The sequence below is a fragment of the Takifugu rubripes genome, chromosome 16 (assembly GCF_901000725.2).
Source record: "Takifugu rubripes chromosome 16, fTakRub1.2, whole genome shotgun sequence".
NCBI lineage: Eukaryota > Metazoa > Chordata > Actinopteri > Tetraodontiformes > Tetraodontidae > Takifugu > Takifugu rubripes.
Window position 1 is genome coordinate 8,697,573 of NC_042300.1, and position 23,454 is coordinate 8,721,026.

The following is a 23,454-nucleotide window of genomic DNA, read 5'->3' on the forward strand; positions in this document are numbered from 1 at the left end:
CACACGATTTAATCCAAACGTCCGCAGTTTTACTCTCAGCTCGTGTGCAGTTTTTGCTGTTGTTGTTGTTTCTTTCTTTTAGAACCGCGCATCCGCAGCGTGAAATTCACGTTTTACACGTTGTTTTTTATCTAATATGCATCAAGAGGTTGCTCCTTTTTATTTTCGTTTGCTTTTACAACAATGGCCAATTGTCATTAGTGCGGATGAAGCTGCGGGCCTATTTGAGCCGAAGTATGTGTAGAAATGCGTAAACAGGCCAGAGAGAATGAGCAACATCACCACCCCCCCACCATCCATCCACCCCACCACCACCCCTCTCTCCCGTATACACACGCACACACCAATCACCGCCACTTGTAGCCTAAAAAGAGGGATGTGGGTCAGCGGGGCCGCACCGTGCAGCCATCACAGCCTTATATGCGCTCAGAAGTAATTCCACCATAATAACATCTATGTAAATTTACCTCCGGGTCTTTCTTATATTGCGTTCGGGTCGCACAATTTGTTTTCTCTCGCCAGCACCAAATGCGATGGCTGCACTTTTATTTTTTTCCTCCAGTGTCCTCATCTTTGATGGTGAAAGCTGAATACATTAAGTGCTGGACGCGAGGTCCAACGAGGACTGGAGAGACGCCTACACGCGCGGACAAACACCGAAGCCTCCTCTCTCCTCTTTTTTCCCGTCATGTCTCCTAAACCTTTTTATTCGGGGACCCGAAGACCTCTCCGGAACAAAACAGCTTTTAGCAGCACCATCTCTCTTTCCCTCCCCCCTCCCTCCCTCCCTCTGTAATTATCTGATTAATGTAATTCTACGGCGAGAACAGATGCTTCCCCAAAATAATATTTGTTCTCGACATAATAACTGAACCGTTTTAAGTTAAATAAGACACGCCAATAATAATAATAATAATAACAATAATAATAATAACAATAATAATAATAATAATAATCGACACCGAGGAAAGCGCGGCTACATGGTTCCCTTCACTCCGACATACCATCGAGCTGTCATCATCACTTAATTGTGGTCAGACCGTGATCAAAATAAATAATAAAAGTGATACTTTATAACACCTCTGGGAGAAATATTATTTCCAGTGCCTCCCTCATTCTGCGTCTGGGCCCAGCTCTAATAAATATGTCAGTAAATTCAGCCATCAGAGCGCACTGCCAGAGCGCATTATCAGGCTTGGGCATCGAGGTGAGTCGCATTTAACCCAAAAGAGGAGGAGGGGGGTGTGGGGGGATGAAATAAGCACACGGGATGATCCACCTGGAATGGGCCGCGATAAGAGCAGCCGGTGTTAACTAACACGTTTCCTCTACACCTCACCCGAGTCTTCCTTTTCAAAACAAGCGTGTCTTTAATGTCCCGGCCTTGTTTTTCCAGCCTGTGCGCACACCGACGGCACCCTGGGGAGCCGAGGGGCCAAATCAGCGCAGGCCAGTGCGGGGAGCTGGGGGCCGGGACACCTGCTTTGGAAAAGACACTCCAGACACGAAACTTTGCTGACTTCGTTGCAATTCGTTTGCCCTAAAAACGCTTGCTTGCGACATGGAAAATAGACTCGCCTTTTCCTTTCTGGCACCTGACTGAGGTGCGTGTGGAAAATAAGAATTTTCGTTAAGTACTCCGGGTTCCTGTTTGTGTAAGGGATTTAAAAAAGGATCTCCAGTGCAAATGCTAAATCCGACAAGTACAGTTTTTTTTTGGCAAAAAAGAGGAAAATTATTCGTAATATAGAATGATAGAAATAAATGTGACAACCAGTTGCTCTTTTAAGAAATATAGGAAAGTTGCCCACCATAAGAATAGAGACTCAAACATGCAGAAGCAGGTGGATTTATCCCGCTTCTCTTCTTAAATATCAGACATGAATTAAGCCCTTTTTTAAATTTTAAACTGTAGTTGAAATAATCGTTTCATGTATTTAATGTTAGCTACTTCAGCATAAACCTTTTGCAAAGCGCAAAAATTGCTGTGAAATAAGAGGAATTAATGTGTAAGAATGAGAGCGAGCTTGATCCTTTTCATGGAAAAGGATCAGATGTCAGTGTGTCCGCAGGGATGAATACAGGTGGAAATGTTTCAAAGCCTGGGGCTAAAAGCCACGCGTAATAAATATAAATGTTTGGATTTACGCGAGAAAAATCGACCTTTTTTTGATATTATTTACCACTAATTTCCCTTAATTATCGCTGATGGAGGGGACATTTCAGTGGCATGTTGCGGATCCCAGTGACAGGCGTTTTCTGATGAAATGCGGCTCTTCACTGAGCATTACACAAAGAGACGTTTAGCTCTCCGCAGATATTGGCTTCCCGGGATAATCTGAATTCCAAAGCAAAGCTCCGAGCCTCTGTGCTGCTTTGCCTCTTCATAAATCAGCCTTCGCTTTAACCAATGAGCAAACTTTGCGCGTAAAATATCTCAACATGCCACTTCGTGCATGCAACACTCTGGTGGCTGCTCGGAGTCGCGCCTGTGGAGGAGCCGGCACCGGCAGTTTTTGCATCAAAATAAAGTATAAATATGACAGCGATTCAGAAAAAAGCAATTATGAAAGGCTGAAGGTATTCAGATACGGCTGTGCTCGTGCTTTCGGAAAACCTATAAAAATAGGCATGAAATTTGCTAAAATATGTTAGAAGTGAAGTGCTCCAAGAACGCCTGGACGGCTCCTAAATCTGTTTGTGTTGAAAAGTCTTGAGAGAACAAGTTAGAAGCTTATAGTAATCGTTTTATGAATATTTATGCCTAAAGTAGAAAAGAATCATCTGCGGGTGATGTCACCCGTGTCAGAGTTAAATTGAATAGAAATCTCAATAAAGCTAAACAACAAACTATTCATTCTTAATTCAAAAGCAATCAAAACCAAAATGGGCTAAATTGCGCGACAGAATGAACACGACGGACTTAATAAATCGCTGGCTTCCGTTTTATTGTGGCACAGTTGGTGTAAAAGTGCGTAATGATTCTTACTCGCGCAGTCGCTGATTTGAGAAGAAAGAGATTAGTAATACTGCTATTTCCTTTTTTCCTCTCTCTCTCTTCAGTTGCATTCAAGTCCCATTCTCTGGTCAAGTTCAGTGCGTTGTTCTCCGGACCGAACGGACGCTCCTTATTGGTAGGTTGCGACAGTTACATCACGCCGCTCGTGACGCGCACGTCTTCCTGTTTCCTTCAGCTGCGTCTTAAAGTGAATCTTAGTGGCGGAGGAGCGCTCCAGCATCCAGTCCTCTGTATCCAATGCACCTCGGAGACGCACACACGCAGCCTCTCTCTCTCTTTCTCTTGCGCTCTCTCTATGTCTCTCACTCGTTCAGTCCCAGGCAGAGGATAGAGGGAAACACCGACGCGTAAAAGCGCTTTTCATCTTCTGTATTTTTCCGATTTTTGATCCTCTCGCTCGACGCTGACTTTCTCCCAGCTTTTTTTTTTTCTCCTCTGCGAAAAATTTCCAGCATCCAGCGAACCCCCGGCGCACTGAATATATTCTCCTTTTTCTCGCCGTAGGAGTTCAGGTTGTCCCCCTCTTCATCTAAAGGGTAAGTAACCTTGTCCTCGGATACCTCCCTCTCCCCGCGCTGCCTCCCCGGCGCACGGTGCGGAGACGGAAAAAACAAACAAATCAAACATCGTGAAGGTGGACAATAACGACAAATAAACAGCTAACCGCCTCTGTGGACATTATTTGTCCGGGTTTGTTCCCCTTATCTTGAACTGTGGGTAGAGTTGCGTGATCAGACCGTGTGTTCAGTGAGGATGATTTGCGGACGGTAGCCCAACCTTCCTCATCAAAGCGGAGATATGGAGTTGATTTGCAACTTTGCCCAGTAAGTTTGGGCAGCGTGCGCTGCTTTAATGACCCGACAGCCCGGTGAAATATGGCTCGGTTGTACAACCAAACCGAGACTTTTACGAGTTTGATCCCTTTGTCCCGTCAGCTGATTTTTATTGGGAGGTTTCGTGTTTGCCTTTGGGGCGACACGATTCTGGCTGGTTGCGGAGGAGTCCGTCAGTTTTGGTGCGCTGTGAATTTGATGCTTTTTTGATCTTCGCCAGATTTTTTTTTTTAAATGCTTGTTGTAGAACGGGGGATATTTCGTGTTTTAAAAAGAACAGAAGAGAAGAGACAAGAGAAGAGAAACAGACGTTCACAGCGTTGAAAGTTTATAAGTTGAACGTTGAAAAGTTTATATATGTATATATAATGAGGCGATGATCTGCTAAAATTTACGCCTGCTCGCTTTGTCTGCTTCATAGAAAATTGTTGAAAGGTTTTTTTATGAGCGAGAGATTGCGCATGGGCAAAGAGGGACAGGTGCGCCGTCAAAAAAGACAGGTGCTGGCCACTATTTAAAGCTCATTGTTAGGATGATGGAGCGATCAAGTCGAGCTCTTGGGTCCCCCTCCCCTCCTTTGCGATGTGTCAACTCATGTCTGAACTGCTGCATATGGCTGTCAGGTCTTCAGCCAAAGACCTGAATCAAACTGTCTGAGGGGGGGACGTGTGTCCGTTCATCCATCAGATTAGGGAAAAAAACTAATTTCTGTGAAAAGTTTCAATCTATCTGTGTGTGTGTGTGTGTGTGTGTGTGTGTGTGTGTGTGTGTGTGTGTGTGTGTGTAGACCTCATACATTAAAAAAATACAGAATAAATAAAATTGAATTTACAAAATGTTTTTTCACCTTGATTTCTGTTTTGGTCACCACGTATGCCTTAACTTGCCCATAACATTAACTCAGAATTATATTGTTCAAAATATTACACCTTCCGTCCACACAGTGACAGCTGTTTAATTTGTGTGAGTCCTTTGATACCTGTTTCCTTGATGAATGATGATTAAAAATGGAAATAATTGCTCATAAAAAGCTTCTAAATTCATCCGAATTCAAATATTTATTGATTCGTTTATTTGCGGGTAGAACGAAACTCTGCCCTGATGGGTTTCTGATAAAGCTCTCAATAAGAGCTCGCTGCTTACATAGCATTACTGATGCAGGCCTGCACTGACAAAACGTTTTGTTTTCAGGGCAGCATTAGGGGTTTTTCTAAGAGCGCTTAAAGTTGCTCCTTGCCGGAGTTGACCCTTGTGACCTATTCATTTGAGCAGAATTAACTGCCCTTGCCAGATGAAAAGACAAACAAAAAAACACAGAAGTGAGCCCACGCTGGCACCAAAATCAATAGGCCCATTTTGTCTTTCTTTTGTGTCTCTTTTGTGCGTGGATCTCCTCGTTGCTTAAGACACGAAGACCATATTGATTACGGTAGACTCATGAGCAGCTTTTTTAAATTGTACGTGTGTAAAGATTGTCTGAAATAACGTGTGTCTGTTTTTTTGTTGTTTTTAAATTGAGCTTGAAGATAGGTTAAACAATTATTTGGTTGTTTAACATTTCCTCTCTCTGTACACTTTTTTTTTTAAAAATCCTAAAAGTATTTATTTTTATTTAATTTTCAAAAATCAATAGCTCTCTTGGCTCACACTGTACAAAAATGGAAATGAGGACAAGTACTTAAGTAATTATCATAATTTTATGCAGCTTTGTGTTCTGTGGGAACTGGTTCAGTGTCGCACAGCATGTTACAGGGGGCAGCATAAAATGTAGGACTTTGCCCTGGAATGTTGAGCCAAGGCCTAATTCTGACCCCATCTTGCATATTCTCCTAACCCCTCTGTCACTGAGCCGGACTGCCGAATTAACCACACTCGTCCCCTTTTTTCAGACCGATGTTGTAATCTATTCCCGTCAACTTCAGTTTACACAACTAGTGTCAGCTGAGGCTATTTTCTAGAACTTTCCACTGCTCAAGCCACATTTAATGTTCTGAATCAATGAGTCAAACAACTTGAATTTCTTGCCCTCAGGTACTCAGAGGCTTCAATCCTAGCGGACTGGGTTTGTGGGATATGGCCCAATAGCCAGAGCCCGTGATGCCGGACCATGACAGCGACTCCTTCCTGAACAGACAGACCAAGCGAAGACGTGTGGACATTGGTGTTAAGAGGACCGTAGGCAGCACAGCCTCCTCCACAGTAGCAGCCGTAACAGCCACCACTGATAACATTGCCCGCGCCAAAGCTGCCATTTTCAGTGCCATGAACTCTCTGAGCTCTCACTCTCACCACGGATCGGACACAGATTCCATGGAGTGCTCTGTAGTGCAGCCACATGGTGGACCTGGCGTCGTTTCAGCCAGCGACAATGAATCCAAATCTAATGTACTCCGAAAGCTCCTGAAGAGGGCTAACTCGTACGAGGATGCCATGATGCCCTTCCCGGGCACTACTATTATCTCTCAGCTCCTCAAGAACAACATGGCTAAAAATGGAGGAGGGCATGACAGGGGAGAACGTGGAGACAGGGGCGACAGAGGCGATGCCGGATTCCCAGGATCGGGGCTGTCTAATGCAAGTCCGGATGCTCCCCAGGAGGATGCCTGCAGTAACTCATCTCAGGACAGCACCCCTCCAGAATGCATGTCACCATTTGGACGTCCTCATGGCCTGGCAACCTTTGACATTGAACGCCTCAATGACGAACACATGCGTGCCAAGCGAGCGCGCGTAGAGAACATTATACGTGGCATGAGCCACTCACCTAGCGTGGTGATACCTGCTGCTTCCCGCCACGAACGCAACCATGAGATAGACGGGGAAAGAGAAACAGAGTTAGACTGCCCACCTCCTCAGTCCCAGCAGCAGCCACCCAGCAGCCCACGGGGAGGCGAAGTTTGCGGCGGTAGCAGCCGAGAGAACAAGCGCAAACAGCGTTTGCCACAGCAGCAACAGCAGAGCTTCACCCAGCTGGTGTGCCAGAGGAAGGAACAGAAACAGGAGGAGCGAAGGCAGCTGAAGCTGCAGCTGGAGGACATGCAGAAACAGCTGCGGCAGTTGCAGGAGAAGTTCTTTCAGATATACGACTCAACCGATGATTCGGAACACAACGACCTCCACAACGATCTCCACAACGACATAGGAAACATGTCCGAGGACAGCCCCAGTCGGTCTGACGCTGCCGCAGATGACCGAGGTGGAGACGACCTGCGTTCTGACAATGAGATGTCTGACCTGGATCCAGGTCATTTCCTGGACAGGGCACGAGCGTTGCTTCAGGAGCAGGCCCTGCTGGCAGATGGGGAGAAGCCAAGAAGAGAGGGGATCAGCCGGAGCAAAGCACCAGGGGGCCTCAGCTCGTCCATGCATGCTGAAGGTAAACAGCTGGCTGAAACACTGAAGCAGGAGCTCAACTCAGCCATGACGCAGGTGGTAGACACAGTGGTTAAGGTGTTTGCCAAGCCTCCACGCCCTCCGCCCCAGCAAGCCTTCCACCCTCTTTCTATTCCTCCTGAAAGATTCCCGACTGTCAATGGAGACAACCCAAACTTTCACACCACCAACCCTAGGCTTCAGTGCTTTGGTGATGTCATCATTCCAAATCCACTAGATTCCTTTGCCAACATGCCCGGAATGCCAGGGGCAACCAATGACCAAACAGAGGCATTGCCCTTAGTTGTGAGGAAGACGCCCAGCGAGCACCACCAATCCTCAGCTGTGGGTGCACAAGGTGGTCACCACCACCCTGCCCTTCACCCCTCCTCACTCTCTGCCTCCATGGGCTTTAGTCCTCCATCTTTTAGACACCCTTTTCCACTGCCTCTCATGGGCTACCCTTTCCAGAGTCCTCTTGGTGCGCCCACAGGTGGCTACCCAGGAAAGGAGCATTCCTCACCAGATTCCATGGACCTGTCCCGGGAGACCACCAGCCTGAGGACGAAGATGACATCAGGTCACCACCTTGGGCATCACCATCGCTCTTGTTCACCAGCACACCCCGGAAGCACAGCTGAAGGACTCTCTCTGTCACTTATCAAGTCCGAGTGCGGTGACCTCCAAGACATGTCCGACATCTCACCCTACCCAGGCAGCAACGTATCCTTTCACAAACTTGGTGGTGAGTGTGAGCGCGGGAGATCGAGCCTTGTTCAAAAGGCAATAACAAGCAAATGTGTATGACAGCGACCTTGACTTTTTATATTAACTCAAAAGGTCCGGTTACTTCCAGTTCTCTCCTGTGTAAAGCCAGAAAAATCTATATCAGGTGGCCATTTCCTATGGAGACAGGTGTAAAATATTACATCTGCACTACAAAGAGTTAAAACAATCCTTTTAAAAGACTGAGAAATTGTTGATGAATCACTTTTCCTCCCACTGCTGTTCTTTCCTCCATTGCGCTGCATTGTTGCATTTATTTTTATACTCACACCTATTCCTTCTCGCCGTTTCATGCAGCCTTCCCCTTCATGTTGGCCGTAAGTGCTTAGAAAGCTTTCCTGTCACATATCACTTACTCACTAAGATTAGGTCCCCGTGACATTTACTGCTCCAATTCCTTTTATTAAAAAAATGGCCTAAAAGCACAAGGAGAAAGATAGCATCCTGAAACTTGGCACACAATGGTGTTATATAGCCCACCATGCAGTTTAACCCCCGTGTGCCCCAATCATGCCCTATGGATAAAGAGGCTATCCCCTGTGGGAGGCTCAAATTGAATCCCCTGGGGAGTCAGCACTAATAGCTAATACAGAATCATTCAGTCCCTTCTCTGTTCTCCCATACCTCCTTAGCCCTAAAGTATTCAGCACTCTCCAAACCGTATGAAAATTTGATACGTGTCCCCACAGCTGTCCTTAGAAAGCTTTGTCTTAAAGTCATTTACATTTACTGGCTGCTTAGAAAGTTAATCCAACAGATTTGTATCTGCTGGTGGTTAAGTGAGTGTGTATATTTAACACTCTGGATTTGGAGGGGTGTTTTTTTGCTCTGGTGTACCTGAGCGCCTCTCCCTTTTCCGAACATGTGCACATTTGTGTGTGTGTGCGTGTGTGCGTGTGTGTGTCACAATAGGTTCGCCCGAGGACTCGGTAAAGATGTATATTTATGATTGCTTGTGTTTTCTCTTGTGTTCCTCTTATCATCCATCGCTGTTGTAAAAAGCCTACAATCATTGTCGTTTCTTGTCTCTCTTTTTTTTATTTCATAAAGATCTGTCAACAGCCCGGGGGGCCTTTTGGCTGTTGCTTGGCAGCCGAATACTTCTTTTTTTGTTTTCCCTCGCTGTGAATCCCCCTCCTCCCCGTCTTTTCTTTGAAGCGGACGTTAACAGGTGTTTGCAGTGAGCTGTTTATCTTTCATTACCTCGCCTTGTCTTGTCTTCTGACCCAAGGGTGAACGCTTTGCAGAGATCCATAATCCTTCTTCTACGGGCTCCCGATGGAGGGATGAAAGGAGGAAAGGGGGAGAGAGACATACAGAGACTCTGAAAAAGTGGAAAACAATCAAACAATAAGCACCTATACCAGATATTGTGGCTCGTTTTCATAATTTGAAGATATCCACAGAATGTGTCCCATTTTATTAACAATCCAGATTATGCGATCTTTCTTTTTTGCCACGTTTTGGGAGGTGTGTTCAAGTTCATCAGCTCTCGTCAGTGTTGTGAAGCAGATGGTTGCTTTCAATTTCCTCATTTATTCTCAGTCCAGCTCCAGATACTCGTGTCCTTACACCTGGAATTAGGGAATGGAGGAGCAATTTTCTTGTCATGACTCCGGGCTTTGGGGAAGTGTTGCGAGAATGATGATGTCTTGTCAGATGTGGCACACGAAACAGCGGGCCAGCTGGTATGAGTGCACGATCATGACAAAATAATAACCTTGCACACCACCCCTAGGTCCAATCACAATTACATTTGCAAGCTGTGAGTGGATTGGAGATGAAAATGCCTCATAAGGAGACGCGGAGCTTCTTAATTGTTGTCTGAACTGAGCTGATATTGTTTTTATGGCCGTAGAGGCATAAACTGGACGTCTTTGTTTTAAAATAAATTTTTAATTTCCACGATAAGGGGGGAACTATGCTAATCCTAATTGAAAAAGCAAAACAGATCCATCTCAGTGTAAGTGCAGAGCTATCACTGCAAATAAATCCCACCTTGCCTTTGTTAAAAAAAAAAAAGGGGCTCTCTTTTTCCCTGGCTCCCTCTTCTCGTCTCTCCATCTGAGGATCTATTGTGTCCCCTCCACTTGGAGCAGATGGTGTGGTGTGGAGAGTGAAGTGCTGCTCTTTTGGCCAGGCCTGACAGACTAACACCAGCCTGCCAGGGTTTACCCCACAAGACCCTCGCTGCGTACACAACCAACACTCCTTCCCTCTCCCACTGAATCAAAGTAGACGGGGTCTTTAAGGAGCCAAAGCGGCATGGTTCAGTATTTGCTGGCTGCGCTGTGTAACCCAGAGGCCAAGGGCAGTCTAATCTAACAGCTGATGCCTTCCTCCCACTCTATAGTTACAGCTACATCTGGACACTTGACTGATTTTAATGATCACAGGCGCCCCTGTTGATCATAAATAATGTCAAGCAATGCTTTTTGTCCACTCGAGTGTAGATGGTCTTCAAGAAAACTTAGGGTAGAATCTTCCCGTCAGATGAAAACCCTTATTCAATCAGTTTTATCATGCAGCCCACCCCATCCCCTTTCTTTTTCAGTGTCTTCTCCTCCAGATTGATATTATCAGATGCATTATACGGCCGTTAATTCACCATGGAAATGGCTTGGGCCATTCTGTGGCGCAGATGTGTTTTAGTCTCCCCCATCGCTGGCTGTGTCCAAAGCCTCAGAGCCCCTTTTCTCCTTCTCCTCCTCCTTTTGCTCCTCCAAGGGTTTGGCAGCGGTAGCGAGGCTGGAGGGGGGGGTAGGGGTGGAGCAGGAGGAGGAGGAGGGGGATGTAATTGAAGGTTGGAACCGTGCTATCCCTCAAGGTGCCCCCACCAGCCTATCTCCATCCAGTCTGCTGTTCAATCCAGGCGATCCATTAGGAAGACAAGGCCTCTGACAAGTATTTTAATACTGTATGGCTGATGTGGGCGTGGGGTGGTTTTTCATGTGGCCCTGACTGCCGTTCAGGAGCATCTCATATACCTCGTTTTGCCTCTGATACGAAGCCAGCGTCAGACACATTCAGGCTTGGCCTGAGTTTCCGCCAACTCATTAGGCCTCCTTGCCCGTCATGGCGTTAACTGCTGTCTTTGTTTGTGATATGCAAATGTTTCCTTTTTTTCTTCTTCCCTTTTTTGGGGGGTGGAGGTTAGCGAAGGGTGTAGGCAAAGGCGTTTACTTACTTTGACTGTGAAATGAGCCTCCTTATGTAAAAGCATCGGCTGCAATGCTGGCCAGCGTTTTATTTACCGTGACGCTCTCACACCTGATACGGATGATGCTAATTGCAAGCAAAATAGTTATGCTTCGATGGTCTGACTCCGGCTCCCATCTAGCCGCCCCACATCGGTGCTTAAAAGGGGAAATTTGTGACCCAAAATCCATTTTTTTTGTTCCCAGAAACTTTCTAATTCCCGCACTGAATTTCTAATATGAACACATTAATGCCTTTGATCCATTTCCTTGTCGTTAATGTCCTTAACAGCTGCTATTTTAAGATTCAAGAGGGTCTCTCTCCCAACCATCTGAAGAAAGCCAAGCTCATGTTTTTCTACACCCGATACCCAAGCTCGAATATGCTCAAGATGTTTTTCTCTGATGTAAAGGTAAGCTAAACACACTCTTCTTCATCTGTACAATACTTGCAAACACACACACACACACAAACACACACTGTCAGTACAGAAATAAGGATACATATGAATTTCTTTTGCTTTCATGAGCAAACACACTTGCTTGAAAAGAGAACTCTTTTCTCTTTCCAGTATTCACCTGCTGTAAACACTGCACGTCTGCCTCGAAACGAGGCCCTTTCCCATCACCAACTAATGGCTTTATGCAAAAGATGGCAGGACAGGAAGTTGTGCATGTTTACACGAGAGAGCTGCAGAGCCAATGAGTATTCTAATGAGGGGCGGGGAGGAGGATGAAGGATGGAGGCTGGAGGGGACGAAGTGGTCAACAGAGCAGGTGGAGGGAGGATGGTTGCAGAGAGAAAGCCGGTTGAGGGAGCGCAGCAAAGATGACCGTTTGAGAGTTTAATGAAAGGGCATTTGGAAAATGCAGCTCTAGGCTCAAGCTGCAGGAAAAATAACCAAACAAACAGAAAAACGACACAATAGCCGACCGAGTTTATGATTGTTGTTCTGTGTGTGTGTGCCATACGGCGGGGTAAACACTGTGACATATCCAGGCCATCTTATTCAAATCAGAAGATAAAGGTCCCATTTTTCCCAGCTGTCGCCACCAACCTCAACAACCTCACGATTCCCCCTCTCCTCTTTTGGCACCTGATTGCCGCTAAACGAACTTTAATTTGCAGATGGTGTCAGGGTAGAATCTACAGTTTTAACATTTTCTTTTTCTAATTAGTAGTGAAATAAAGAGTGCTCTCACTCCATCAGATCCATGAAAAAAGGTCAAGATAGTTAAGGGGATTATGAGTCAAATCACTCTGTTTTTGTTTTCTGTAGGAGACAATAGACTTAATCTCCAAGGTTGCCGACGTGTATGGGAATGAGATCACTTATATAATTAGAGTCAGCCACCATGACCTTTTAATATGTGGGTGTCTTCAGACTTATGTCTTGACGGCTAATCAGGACTCGGCTCTCAAGAACCTAATGAACGTGGGAAGTGGGTTGCCCCAATAACTCGGGCACGCAGAAGCTGTTGTCCCCCTCGTTGGAGTTTTTTTTAAGACCGCCGTAACTTTTTTTGTTTTTGACTTTTTTTGTGTTGACATGTTTTGACACACACACAATGCAGTCAGTGGCTCTGCTAATGGCAGCACCGCCGTCAGTCTGCTGGTGTGGAGATGTCTCGTTAATTATTAGCGCGTATACTGTGTCATTTATGGCTGAATGATTATGACAGATTAATGAACAGATTAAATAATGATATCCTGTTCATTAAAAAGTCAGATAAAATTGTAATTGTGACGGCTGTATTGCGCATTATGGTAATTGCTGTAAATGTTGCTGTTCTGGACTGGATGCTAACTTTTTTCTGGCTCTAATTCACTATGGAACCAACGAGGTCAGGAGGGTTTTCTGTTTTCTATATGTCATTCCTTCTCTTTTCTTTTTTTTCGCTGATGGTGTGGCGTGGTATGTGTGCCTCTGTGAGGCTGGGGAGGGGGCAAAAAAAGAGCCAGCCGCTGGATTTGAGTCGCTGCAGTAACAAAAACCCGCTTTCCAGGGCTGCTTTTTGTGTGCAGTCAGCCAATAGGCTGACGGAGATTATCTCCCACAATTCACTCCTGCAAAAAAACAGGAAACGTTGGAAAGCCCTGATGACTGTGAAGGGGCTTACGAGAGAAAGATAGAGAGAGGGAGAACCGTACCAGGGAAAAAGAGAGAGAGGGGGCCCGCATGGCATTCTGTGTCTCTTTGCTCTTCTCTCTGCTTGTTCTGGACATAGCTTAGCGCTCTGAGGTCATCTGTGTGCTTTCTGCTCTATTGTTGACCACTTTGTTGTGGAAAGTGTTACAATATGGCATTTCGTCATTTAGAAAAGACTGTAAAGGAGATTTCAAAAGAATAGTATGTGCACATTAGCAGAGTTTACATGTGACAGGTGATTGATGTAGTTTAGATCAAGAACACTTGAGTCTATTCTTACTCTGGATATGAGTATGACTAGAACGTATCTGTGTGTGTGTAGGTGTGTGTACACGTCCGTCCGTTATTATCTTGTGCTGGTAGCGCTAAGCGTTGACCTTTCACAGGCTCTTGAGTGTGAGTGTGAGAAACACGCTCTTGTTGTCTCTCTCTCATCTGTCTATTAGGCACACACACATGCACACACACGTACACACACATACTTTCCTCACTGCATCCCATGTCTGTGCTGGGTGACCTCTGCCAGCTCTGATTAAGGAGCTGCAGTGATGTGCTCCTTTGAACCACTTCCCTCCCGCACCCTCAACGCGGGCTTCCTTCGCCGCTCTCGGGGTCATCCTTCTCCCACCAGCAATCTAATAAAGTAAGACTGCTGGAAGCTGCAGGGGGTGGCCACCACCGAGTCCATGCGTGTGTTCGGATCAGTTTAAATGGTTAAATTAGAATCGAGCGCCCTCTCCTTCGTGCAGAGGTGTGTTTCGTGTGCTCCTCGCTGTGGCTCAGCTGAGTTGTGCACACATCTTCTCTGGAGGCGTCAGAATAACAAAGTAATCCTTGTCCAAAGTGACAAATCTATCTGTCAGATGGCTGCACTGACACCAAAGGTCTCCTGCGTGAGCGATGGTAACTCTTTCGCTGACTTTAATCTCAGAATGTGGCACATTGGTCTCACGTGCACCTTAGACACACACACACACACATGTGTGGAATAAGAAGGCATATCTAAGATTCACAGGGAGATTTGATTTAATCACAATGTTCCGTAAAGGTTCTACACCACTGACGGCTTGAATACACACACAAAAACCCACCGTCGCATTCAAGATTCATGCAACTTGAATGAGACTTGAATGCGACGGTGGTTTTTGTGCTGTCACCCTGTCTGCTACATTGTGTGTGTTTAAGAATAGCCCCATGCAGCTGATGTATTTGTGTCAGTAGTTTGTTTGTTTGACACTCCGATGTCACGACCCCAGCTTGCTGACTGCTCACGTTCCCGACCACCGCCCCCCACCACTGAAACGGCATTGTCCAACGGCACTGACCTGCACCCGTCCTCCTCTCCTCCCCCCTTATCTCCCCATTTATGCTCACCCTGCACTTTACGACAACCACCAGGCTACCCCCCCCTCCCCATACACCCTCCAACCCCCCCTCCACCAAACAATGTTGGGTGGACTTATTCTTTTCTTTTCTGCCCCTGCCATTATGTCATCTGCTGATCGTTCCAGAAAGGCACGGCGCTCGCCTCTAGCCCTCCTCTCGCCTTGGTCCAGCACTTTCAGGGCTTCTGATTCGTCAGATTTCTTTTTTCCCGCTGGTCTCTCCTGTCCGTTGCCTCGCCCTCTCATCTCCATGTGACAGCATGGTTGACTGTCATCCCCAGATCACAAAGTGTGTGCGCGCATGTTTGTGCGTGTCGAACAATAGCCAGAGCCTAATCTCCATGTCAAAACCGCTCTGCCTCCCCAGCGAGCAGTCGCTCAGCATTTAGTGGAGTTTGTCCCCCCCACCCTTCCAGCGCCTCCAAAAGTGCAGATGGGAGGGATGAGTGAAGCCCTGCATATGTTTGCGTTCGTGTGGGCGACGGGCGTGACGGCCGGTGGCACACCTGCATTTCACAGGCTCCATTTCTTTTTCATTAAAGACTCGTTTGATACCTTAATCAAGTGTATATTTTAAGAATTTATTGGATAAACGTACTGGATTTAGTGACATTTTGGGGAGACCAATCTCAGCGGTTGACCCGAGCCCCCGAGGTCCTCATCCAGTAGTTTGTATGTTTCAACAGTTTGTTTTTAATAGGGCTGAAGCCAAGGGGGGGGGCAGAAGCTGTGAGCAGCCCGAGCTCTTAATGGGTTTACCTCGTCCCATTGAATCCTACCGAGTGGCACAGATCAGATCAGCCACAGTCTTCTCCACAATGCTTATATCTTTCTTTCCTCTTTTTTACCCCCCCTTTTTTTCCCTTCTCCCTTTGCTGTGCCCGGGCGATGCGGAGAGAGGAGGAGAATCGGGATGTAATCGGTGAACGGGGTTAAGTACGCGTTTGAGCCCCCCTGCAGGCCAGGGCGCTTCAGATGATGACTTAATCGTTTTTCTGGTCAATTACATGTTTGCCGTCCTGCAGCCCTCCCCACCTCCCTCCACTGTGAGGGTTATGATAGGGGGAAGGTCTGTTCCCAGTGGGGAAGTTGACCCCCCACACACACAGTTTCACTCTCACTTTCCTCTCCCCTTTGCTGGCTGTCTCAGTTAATGTCTCTATTATCTTCCCTCGCTCCCTGACCTGTGCTCTCTCTTGCGCGTCTGTATTGCCCCCGTCCTTTAAGTCTCCTCCTCACATCTTAGCCACCCGCGGTGCGACATGACACACTGTCATCTCACACTTCACACTGACTCAAACCCCGTGGCAAACCTGGGAATTTCACTGATCTCCACTCCAAACGTCTTAGTAAAACAGACACTTTGACATTTCTCGTTGCAGTTTAACCGCTGCATCACCTCCCAGTTGATCAAGTGGTTCAGCAACTTCAGGGAGTTCTACTACATCCAGATGGAGAAGTTTGCCCGTCAGGCCATCAACGACGGAGTCACCGGGAGCGAGGAGCTGAGCGTCAGCCGTGACTGTGAGCTCTTCCGGGCCCTTAACATGCACTACAACAAGGCCAATGACTTTGAGGTAAATGCGCTAACACTGCTGTCGACATTTAACGTTGCCGCTTTCAGAGTGCTGAAGACAAATGATGACGACAGCGTCCAATGCAAACCATTCCCAGAATAGTCAAATTATGACGAAGCACTTTTTCATAACCGCCTGTGGCACTTTTTTCCTCTCTTTTTTTTCATCAATCAATTTCACTGGACGGGAATAATATGGAACCATGAAAAGATGAAAAATGTAGTTTGCATTTGAAGCTTCAGTTGCATACAAAATTGAGGAACTTATCCAATGAGGAAGAAACCTTATGAGTACTTCATATTGCCTCTTCCTCCATTTTAATTTCCCTTTATGGTTCTTAGTGTGTGTCTGTGTGTGTCTGTGTGTGTGTGTGGGTTTGTGAAAGGACATTTTTACTTCCCTCTTCTTATTTACCTATCACCTATGGTGAGATGTTTATGTGCAGATCTTCCATTGAAATCATAAATTCTCAACAGGCAGCTTCCTCTTTCTACCATATCCTTGTGTGTGTGTGTGTGTGTGTGTGTGTGTGCGTGTGTGTGTGTGCGTGTGTGTGTGTTTGAGAGAGAGAGAGAGAAATGTTCCCAGATTGCCAGCACTCTCTCAATGTCAGTCTACAATGGACCTTTAAAAAGGGTTGTGTTAAGAGGGACCCGGTATGTGTGTGTGTGTGTGTGTGTGTGTGTGTGTGTGTGTGTGTGTGTGTGTGTGTGTCCATAGAGAGAGTCTATGAATGTGAGTGTTTTGTTGTTGCTGCATTTCCTAGTGTCCTGTTCACCTCGAAGGGTACAGCCGTCCCTTGGACCAGTCTGGTATGCTGGCAAAGCACTTCTCCACCGTGTGTGTGTGGGGGGGGTGTGGGTGTGTGAGTGGGTGGGTGGGTGTGCATGTATGTGTCACTTTGAGGGGGAAAATCTCACTGTTATCAAGGTTAAGCGTCCTACTGTTTTAGTGAGAGGAAGGGGAGAGACAGAGGGGAGAGGGAGATGGATAGATAGGGGATAGAGGGTGAGAGCAGGGAGACAAAGGAGAGAGCAGGGAAGGGAGGAAAGGAGAAAAGGGAGAAAGAATGGTGGAAGGAGAGAGGGGGGGAAGAAGGATGACGCGCAGGAGAGAAGTGCCCTTGTGAGCTGTGGGACTTTTGCAGCGCTCACATTTAAAGTGCTTCACTCTCTTTGTACACGTCTATCTCTCTCTGTCCGTTATTTGTCCACTGGGGCTACTCTGTGTGCAACCAAACACACACATGCACGCACACACTTCCCCACATCCGTCTTCATCCCTCTTAGGGACGCTTTGAAAGAGTCTGGCAGGCAGAAGCACTTGTATATGAGGTCTCAATAAGCCCAATGTCCAGCAGGGCAAAGCGCAGAAAAAGATGAGATAATTCCTCCTCCTTATTAAGGGCTTAGAACCTATTTGTTTTGGCCACATGTTTAAATCAATGATCTCTCACACATGAAGTGATTACAAGTTCTGACCCCGCTTTAGCTTCATTTCAATATTCTTCCTGTATTTGTGTCACGATCAAATAAATTTTGGCTTCAACATCCTGTCAAATTAAAAACATGTTAGACCAAGGGACTTTTGGCTTTTAGAGTAGAAAGTTGCGCAATAATTTACTACTTTTACACCAAATTGAATTACGCAGGATCGCGTAGCAAAGACGTCTCTTTGCGTCTTTGCGTTTGTGAGTCCCATCTCTGACAAAACCATCATTCTTCTCCCAGCACCACCAGGAAGCTGCTGCTGAAAGAGGCTTAAGGGGAACTATTTGCATGCGTAAATGTAAAAATTTGCAAGAAGACAGACAGAGAGGAAAAGAGGGAGAGAGGCCAGGTGAATAAGTCTTCTGTTGGCCGAGGAGCTGCAGGAGGGGAGGAGGGTGCAAAGGTGTTTTGCATATAAAGTTTTTTTTAAACGAGGCAGGTGTCTGGGAGATACAGGAGCTGATTAGACTTTAACACAAGGAAAATTTGCCCAGCCATGCAAATATCAACCCCCCCTGACAGACCAACCGCCTTAGAGAGTACGAAGACTCTGCATGCAAGTGTTTCTGTGTTGCTTTTTGATGTACAGGTATGTGTGTGTGTGTCTGTGTGTGTGTGGGGGGGTGTTATTCATGTCTATGACGGTGTGTTTGTGAGTGTTGTTGCGTGGGTTGTGTGTTTAGCTGCTGTTTGATGTTTGTGTGGGAATGATGTGTTTGTGTGTATTATGCATGTGCCCGTACACATTTGTTATGTTCCTTTGTCTCATAAGTGTGTGTGTGTGCACGTGTGTGTGTGTGTGTGTGTGTGTGTGAGTCATAGAGGTAACATGGAGATGGAAATGTACTGGATGTGTATCAGGATGCCCCCAGGGCCGTTTTCTGTGGATCTCTCCCCTTTCTCCTCCACCTCCTCCTCCTCCTCCTCTTCTTCCTCCCTTACCTGCCTGCACCACCACTTGAAACAGGAGCCTACGCAGATTCAGCACGGACACACACACACACACACACTCAACACACACACAGACAGTTTTCCCTTTGCCAGATTCTGCCTCATCAAAGTTCAATCACCTTGGTGGCGTCTTTGGAATGAATATGTCCTCTGTTTCAGTCACACTCACACACACACACATGCACACACACACACACACACACACACACACACACACACACACACACACATGTCTGTGGCCTTTCTTGTTTGATGCTAATCTGCTCTGTCACTGTGCTGGCCTAATACGCTCCACATCTCCCTCCCAGCTCCTCTTTTGTCGCGATTGTTTCCCCTTTTCCTTTCATATCCCTCCTCCCTTGCTCCCTCTCGTCGTTCTCTCTTCCTTCTGTTGCCTCTCTCCTTTCATTCTTTCATCCTCCTCTTTTGCATGTCTTCCGTTATTCTCCCCTGCCCTGTCCTCTCCCTCGCCTCCCCCATTAGAAAGTTTTAATGGCATAATTGTCACATTCCTTCTGGCACAATGAACAGCAGCAGTAATTAAAGAGTTTGCTATTAATTACCTAGACCCAGGCTCTTCCTCTTTACTCAGCCGCCCCTCCTGATCCCCCTCTTTTCTTCTCTTTCTTCTCCGCTTCTCATTCACTTTGTCCATCGTCATCAAAGTCTTCCAAAAAAACGAGCGCGGCCTTCCATAGCCTTGACTTTGAGCACACCGCTCTTTCATGTGTGGACTCAAGTGAAAATTTTGACTTAGTGTCCTTTTCTTTCTCCCTTTTTTTAAACACTGCAGGCGCCCTGTTTGTCTTTGAACCCCCCCCATCCCCCATCCCAAAGACAACGCACATCAGTTTTCACCAGACAGGAATATGTATGACCTGGTAAAGTGTTACAAAGAGGTGGGGTCTGATAAAGAGGCAGCTTTATGGCCGCTATAACTCTCAGATTTCCAGACAGCACAGGCCAAGTGACCACCTCCACCCACCGGGGACAAAAACACACTCTCACTGCACCTGAAAGAGGAAGTGCTTCTGTTCTCTATGTGAGAGGGACGTACCTGCGCACTCGTCGACTCACACCAACGCACACACACACACACACACACATACACGCATGGGTATCATGTATCCTCCCTTATCGGGTGCTCTTTCTCCTTTGAGAAGGATGTCTCACTATTGTAACCTTTCCTCTTTTGTCTTTCATCCCTCTTTTTTGGGTGGAAACCCCTCTGTTTTCCCCCAGTGTCATCCCTCTCTTCCTGGGCCTTTTCCTCTCTTCCTCCCTCATCCGTTCTCAGTGTCTCGCCATCCATTACCGGAGCCACTGAGAGCTGATAGCAGATGCTGTCTGTCCGACCGCCATGCCCCGTAGCTTTGTGTGCTTCACCTCTCCTTCCCCCTCACTCCCTCGTTCCTCCTCTTTGCATCCCTCTCAGGGCTCTCATTTGTTCTCAACTGGAGAGGCTAATGTCTTCTCCTCCCTCCCTTTCTTCCACTCTTTCATTTTCTTCGGTCCGCGGTGTCTGTGTGCACGCGCGGGGCGTTTGACCTGACTTCGACCTCAGGGAATTCGAGGGTAAAAGGTTAGGGCCGTTGCCCTGGTTGCAAAGGGGAAGAGGCAGAAACAGATCCTGAAACCACACATGTACTCAGGTGTGGGATTCTTTCTTTTTTTTTACTAAAAGGCTCTAGGCTTCTCTTTGAAGAGCCATTGAAGAAAAGAGAAAGCAGATGAAAAGCTGGTTGTATAGATCTAAGTTCTGAGCAGCCAAAAATACAATTTTCTGCTGGGTCCAACAACAAAAACACACACCTGCCATAACCCTCTCAGTATTACTCCTAGAAAGAAGTTAAACTCACACGAAACAAACTTCTCTGGCTTCCATCATTTAGCTGTAGAGCTTCGTATCATCAAACAATGATTGCGCAACGCTTTTCTATACCTACCTATAATTGTATCTACCTGCAAGTACACACAGTTAGTGAAAGTCCAGGCCTCCCTTAAAGGGATAAAGCCTTTAAATTTGCCTCAGATTTCCTTCTTATTTAAGAAAAAACTGAGGTCATTGTGTGTGGGCCTTCAACTCATAAAAACAGTCTCTAGAAGCTCCTGATTTCATTTGCGAGACATTGCAAAGATGTGGAAAATATTGATGCTGCACTGACTAATGTTTTCATCTGCAGCTAGAGTTCTAACAGGTATCGCATTACTCCTGTGCTGGCTTCTCTTCTTTGGCCGCCCATTACATCAAAAATAACCCTAACCCCTAACCCTGCAAGGTCATCACAGGCCAAGCTCCATCCCACCCGGAGGAGAGAAAAGCACCTTATGATCCCTATAGTTGGTTCTCACAATGCTGGTTTACTTGTGATCCCCAGAATCTCTAAAACTAGAATTGGGGGGCTGAGAATTTAGCTACCAGGCCCCCCTTCTGTGGAACCAGCTCCCTGTCCAGGTACGGGAGGCTGACTCCCTCTCTACTTTTAAAATTAGACTTAAAATTTTCCTCTTTTAGAAGGCTTATAGTCCTGAGGTTAGAGTCATTATTTTAGTCATGCTTTATCATACTTCCAACACAGTTGTCTAATTATTATATTGTTACCATTTTAGCTATGATGCAATAGGCTGAGGCTGCCAGGGTAGAGAAACAAGATCCACTGACAACCTCCTCTCCTCTCCTCTCCTCTCCTCTCCTCTCCTCTCCTCTCCTCTCCTCTCCTCTCCTCTCCTCTCCTCTCCTCTCCTCTCCTCTCCTCTCCTCTCCTCTCCTCTCATACGTTCAACAGTTTCAGACTAGAACTGGAAATAGACAGCGAGAGCAAAACAGTGAGATGGGATAACAAGTTGTAGAGAGACAGTGGTGTGTGTGTGTGTGTGTGTGTGTGTGTGTGTGCGTGTGGGGGAGTCAAAGACGTTTATGAGCAGTCAGTGCTCGTAAGTCGTCTCAGCAAGAGGAGTTGACAGAAGGCAAAGAATAAAGCGCAGGATCATCTGCCTCTCAGTGAATAGCCCCAGGCCATCGAGGGCCCCCGTTTGACGTGGACCTGACAGGTCTTTTCTTCGCTGTGTGTGTGCGCTCATACGTGCGCCTGTGTATGTTAGATTAAGCCACTTTATTCTATATGCTGATTAAATGGCCAGAGCTCTGCGCAGAGCCTGGAGGCACCGGGGGTGGCCAAGAATCGCTTCAACATAAAGAACTACATGATCCCCTCTCCTTTTCTCACCTGCACACACTTACACATCCTCTCGCTGGGCTTGCTCACTCCCTGCTTCCCCCCCAACCCCCCCGCACACACACACACACACACTCTTCCTCCCTTTTCTCCTCCTCCCATTTCCCTTCCTGCTGTCCCTGGTCACCTTGTGAGGAAGCCTGCTCTGTGGCACAGCTGCTGATTATGTCATTATTTCTGGACCATTTTGGGCTCTGTCTTTGTGTGTGTGTGTGTGTGTGTGTGTGTGTGTGTGTGTGTGTGTGTGTGTGTGTGTGTGTGTGTGAGAGAGAGAGAGAGAGAGTGACAGAGAGAAACTAATGAAGCGTGGCAAAGGGACTCATGCCAAAATGACCAGGGTGTGCGTCTGAACTGCAGATGTGTCAAAGAACACTCAATTTACACAAACACAAATATATGCACCACCCCCCCCCCCCCCCCCCACACACACACACACACACACACATACTCACAAACACAGACTCACATAGACAAGACACTTCTTTTCAAAGTATTAAAACCAAATTTGCAGTTGTTTTTTCTCTTTCCCTGCTACTTGCCTCATCCATCCATCCATCCACCCATCCATCCATCCATCCATCCATCCACCCATCCATCCATCATCCATCCATCATCCATCCATTTTCAGTCCTCCTTGGCCACAGCTCCTTGCGCTTCATTCTTATTCTTCAGCTGCCCCCACCCCCTCCTTCCTCCCACCCATCTATTCTTCCTCTCCCTCCCTCTGCACTCCTCCTCTCCAGATGTCCCTCTCCTATCTTCCAGACTCCCTCGCTCCTTTCTTTCCCTTCTGCCTCCCGCTTTCTCGGCCTCTGTGAGCCAGGTTGACTTCCTGACCCCAAGAGGCCCTGTTACAGAACACCATGACCCTCCCTCCCTTCGTTTAGACTGCCTTTTCCCTCAGATATCCAAAAAATGAATTTTTCCTGCTACCCCTTTCATGCTGCGTTGTACCTGTTGTTTCACGCCGGCTCGGTTCTACTCATTGGGTGGTTTCCATTTTGACTAAAAATATACGGTAGCATTGTGGAGAGCTGCTGCAATCTAAAACTTGACATGCTGCATGTTTCACAGTAATCAATGAACAACAATGGAGGGGATTTTTGAATTGGGGATTTCTCAACCAGAGTGTGAGAAATCTTATCCTTCTCCAGACTATATTATTTGTGGTAACTACTTGTTAACAGAGATATTACAACATCATGAACTATGTAATGATAAAACACATTGCTGAAAAGCGTCTTTGTTAGGACCTTGCAGCAACCTATGTCATGTTTTAGAGCATCTCAGCCTCCAGCTCTGTCCCTAATATCACCGTCGCCCTAAAACACAAAATACTCGGTGTTCTTGGCTAATAAAATGTCCAAGTGGAAAAAACAGGTATATTCAAGGTGTCGTGCAGTGTAATAAGGTCCTGTCCTTGGCTCCTTGTTTAAGGAGCACCTTGAGAACAGCACA

General features: G+C 46.6%; 1 protein-coding gene across 5 annotated transcripts in view; it reads left to right on the forward strand.

Moving 5' to 3' along the window:
* The first annotated feature begins 3,059 nt into the window (after positions 1 to 3,059).
* The window catches only part of prox1a (prospero homeobox 1a), a 30,973-nt gene continuing 10,578 nt past the window's right edge, over positions 3,060 to 23,454 (forward strand). For 3 of the 5 annotated variants that reach the window (XM_029849366.1, XM_029849367.1, XM_029849368.1), the window contains exons 1-4: positions 3,060 to 3,843; positions 5,884 to 7,947; positions 11,513 to 11,620; positions 16,125 to 16,319. In XM_029849366.1, the coding sequence (XP_029705226.1) occupies positions 5,950 to 7,947; positions 11,513 to 11,620; positions 16,125 to 16,319 (2,301 nt within the window). In that variant the 5' untranslated portion in view covers positions 3,060 to 3,843; positions 5,884 to 5,949. Of the gene's footprint in view, positions 3,844 to 5,883; positions 7,970 to 9,060; positions 11,476 to 11,512; positions 11,621 to 16,124; positions 16,320 to 23,454 lie in introns of those variants that run through there. The other 2 variants (XM_011612084.2, XM_029849369.1) reach the window with 2 other exon arrangements.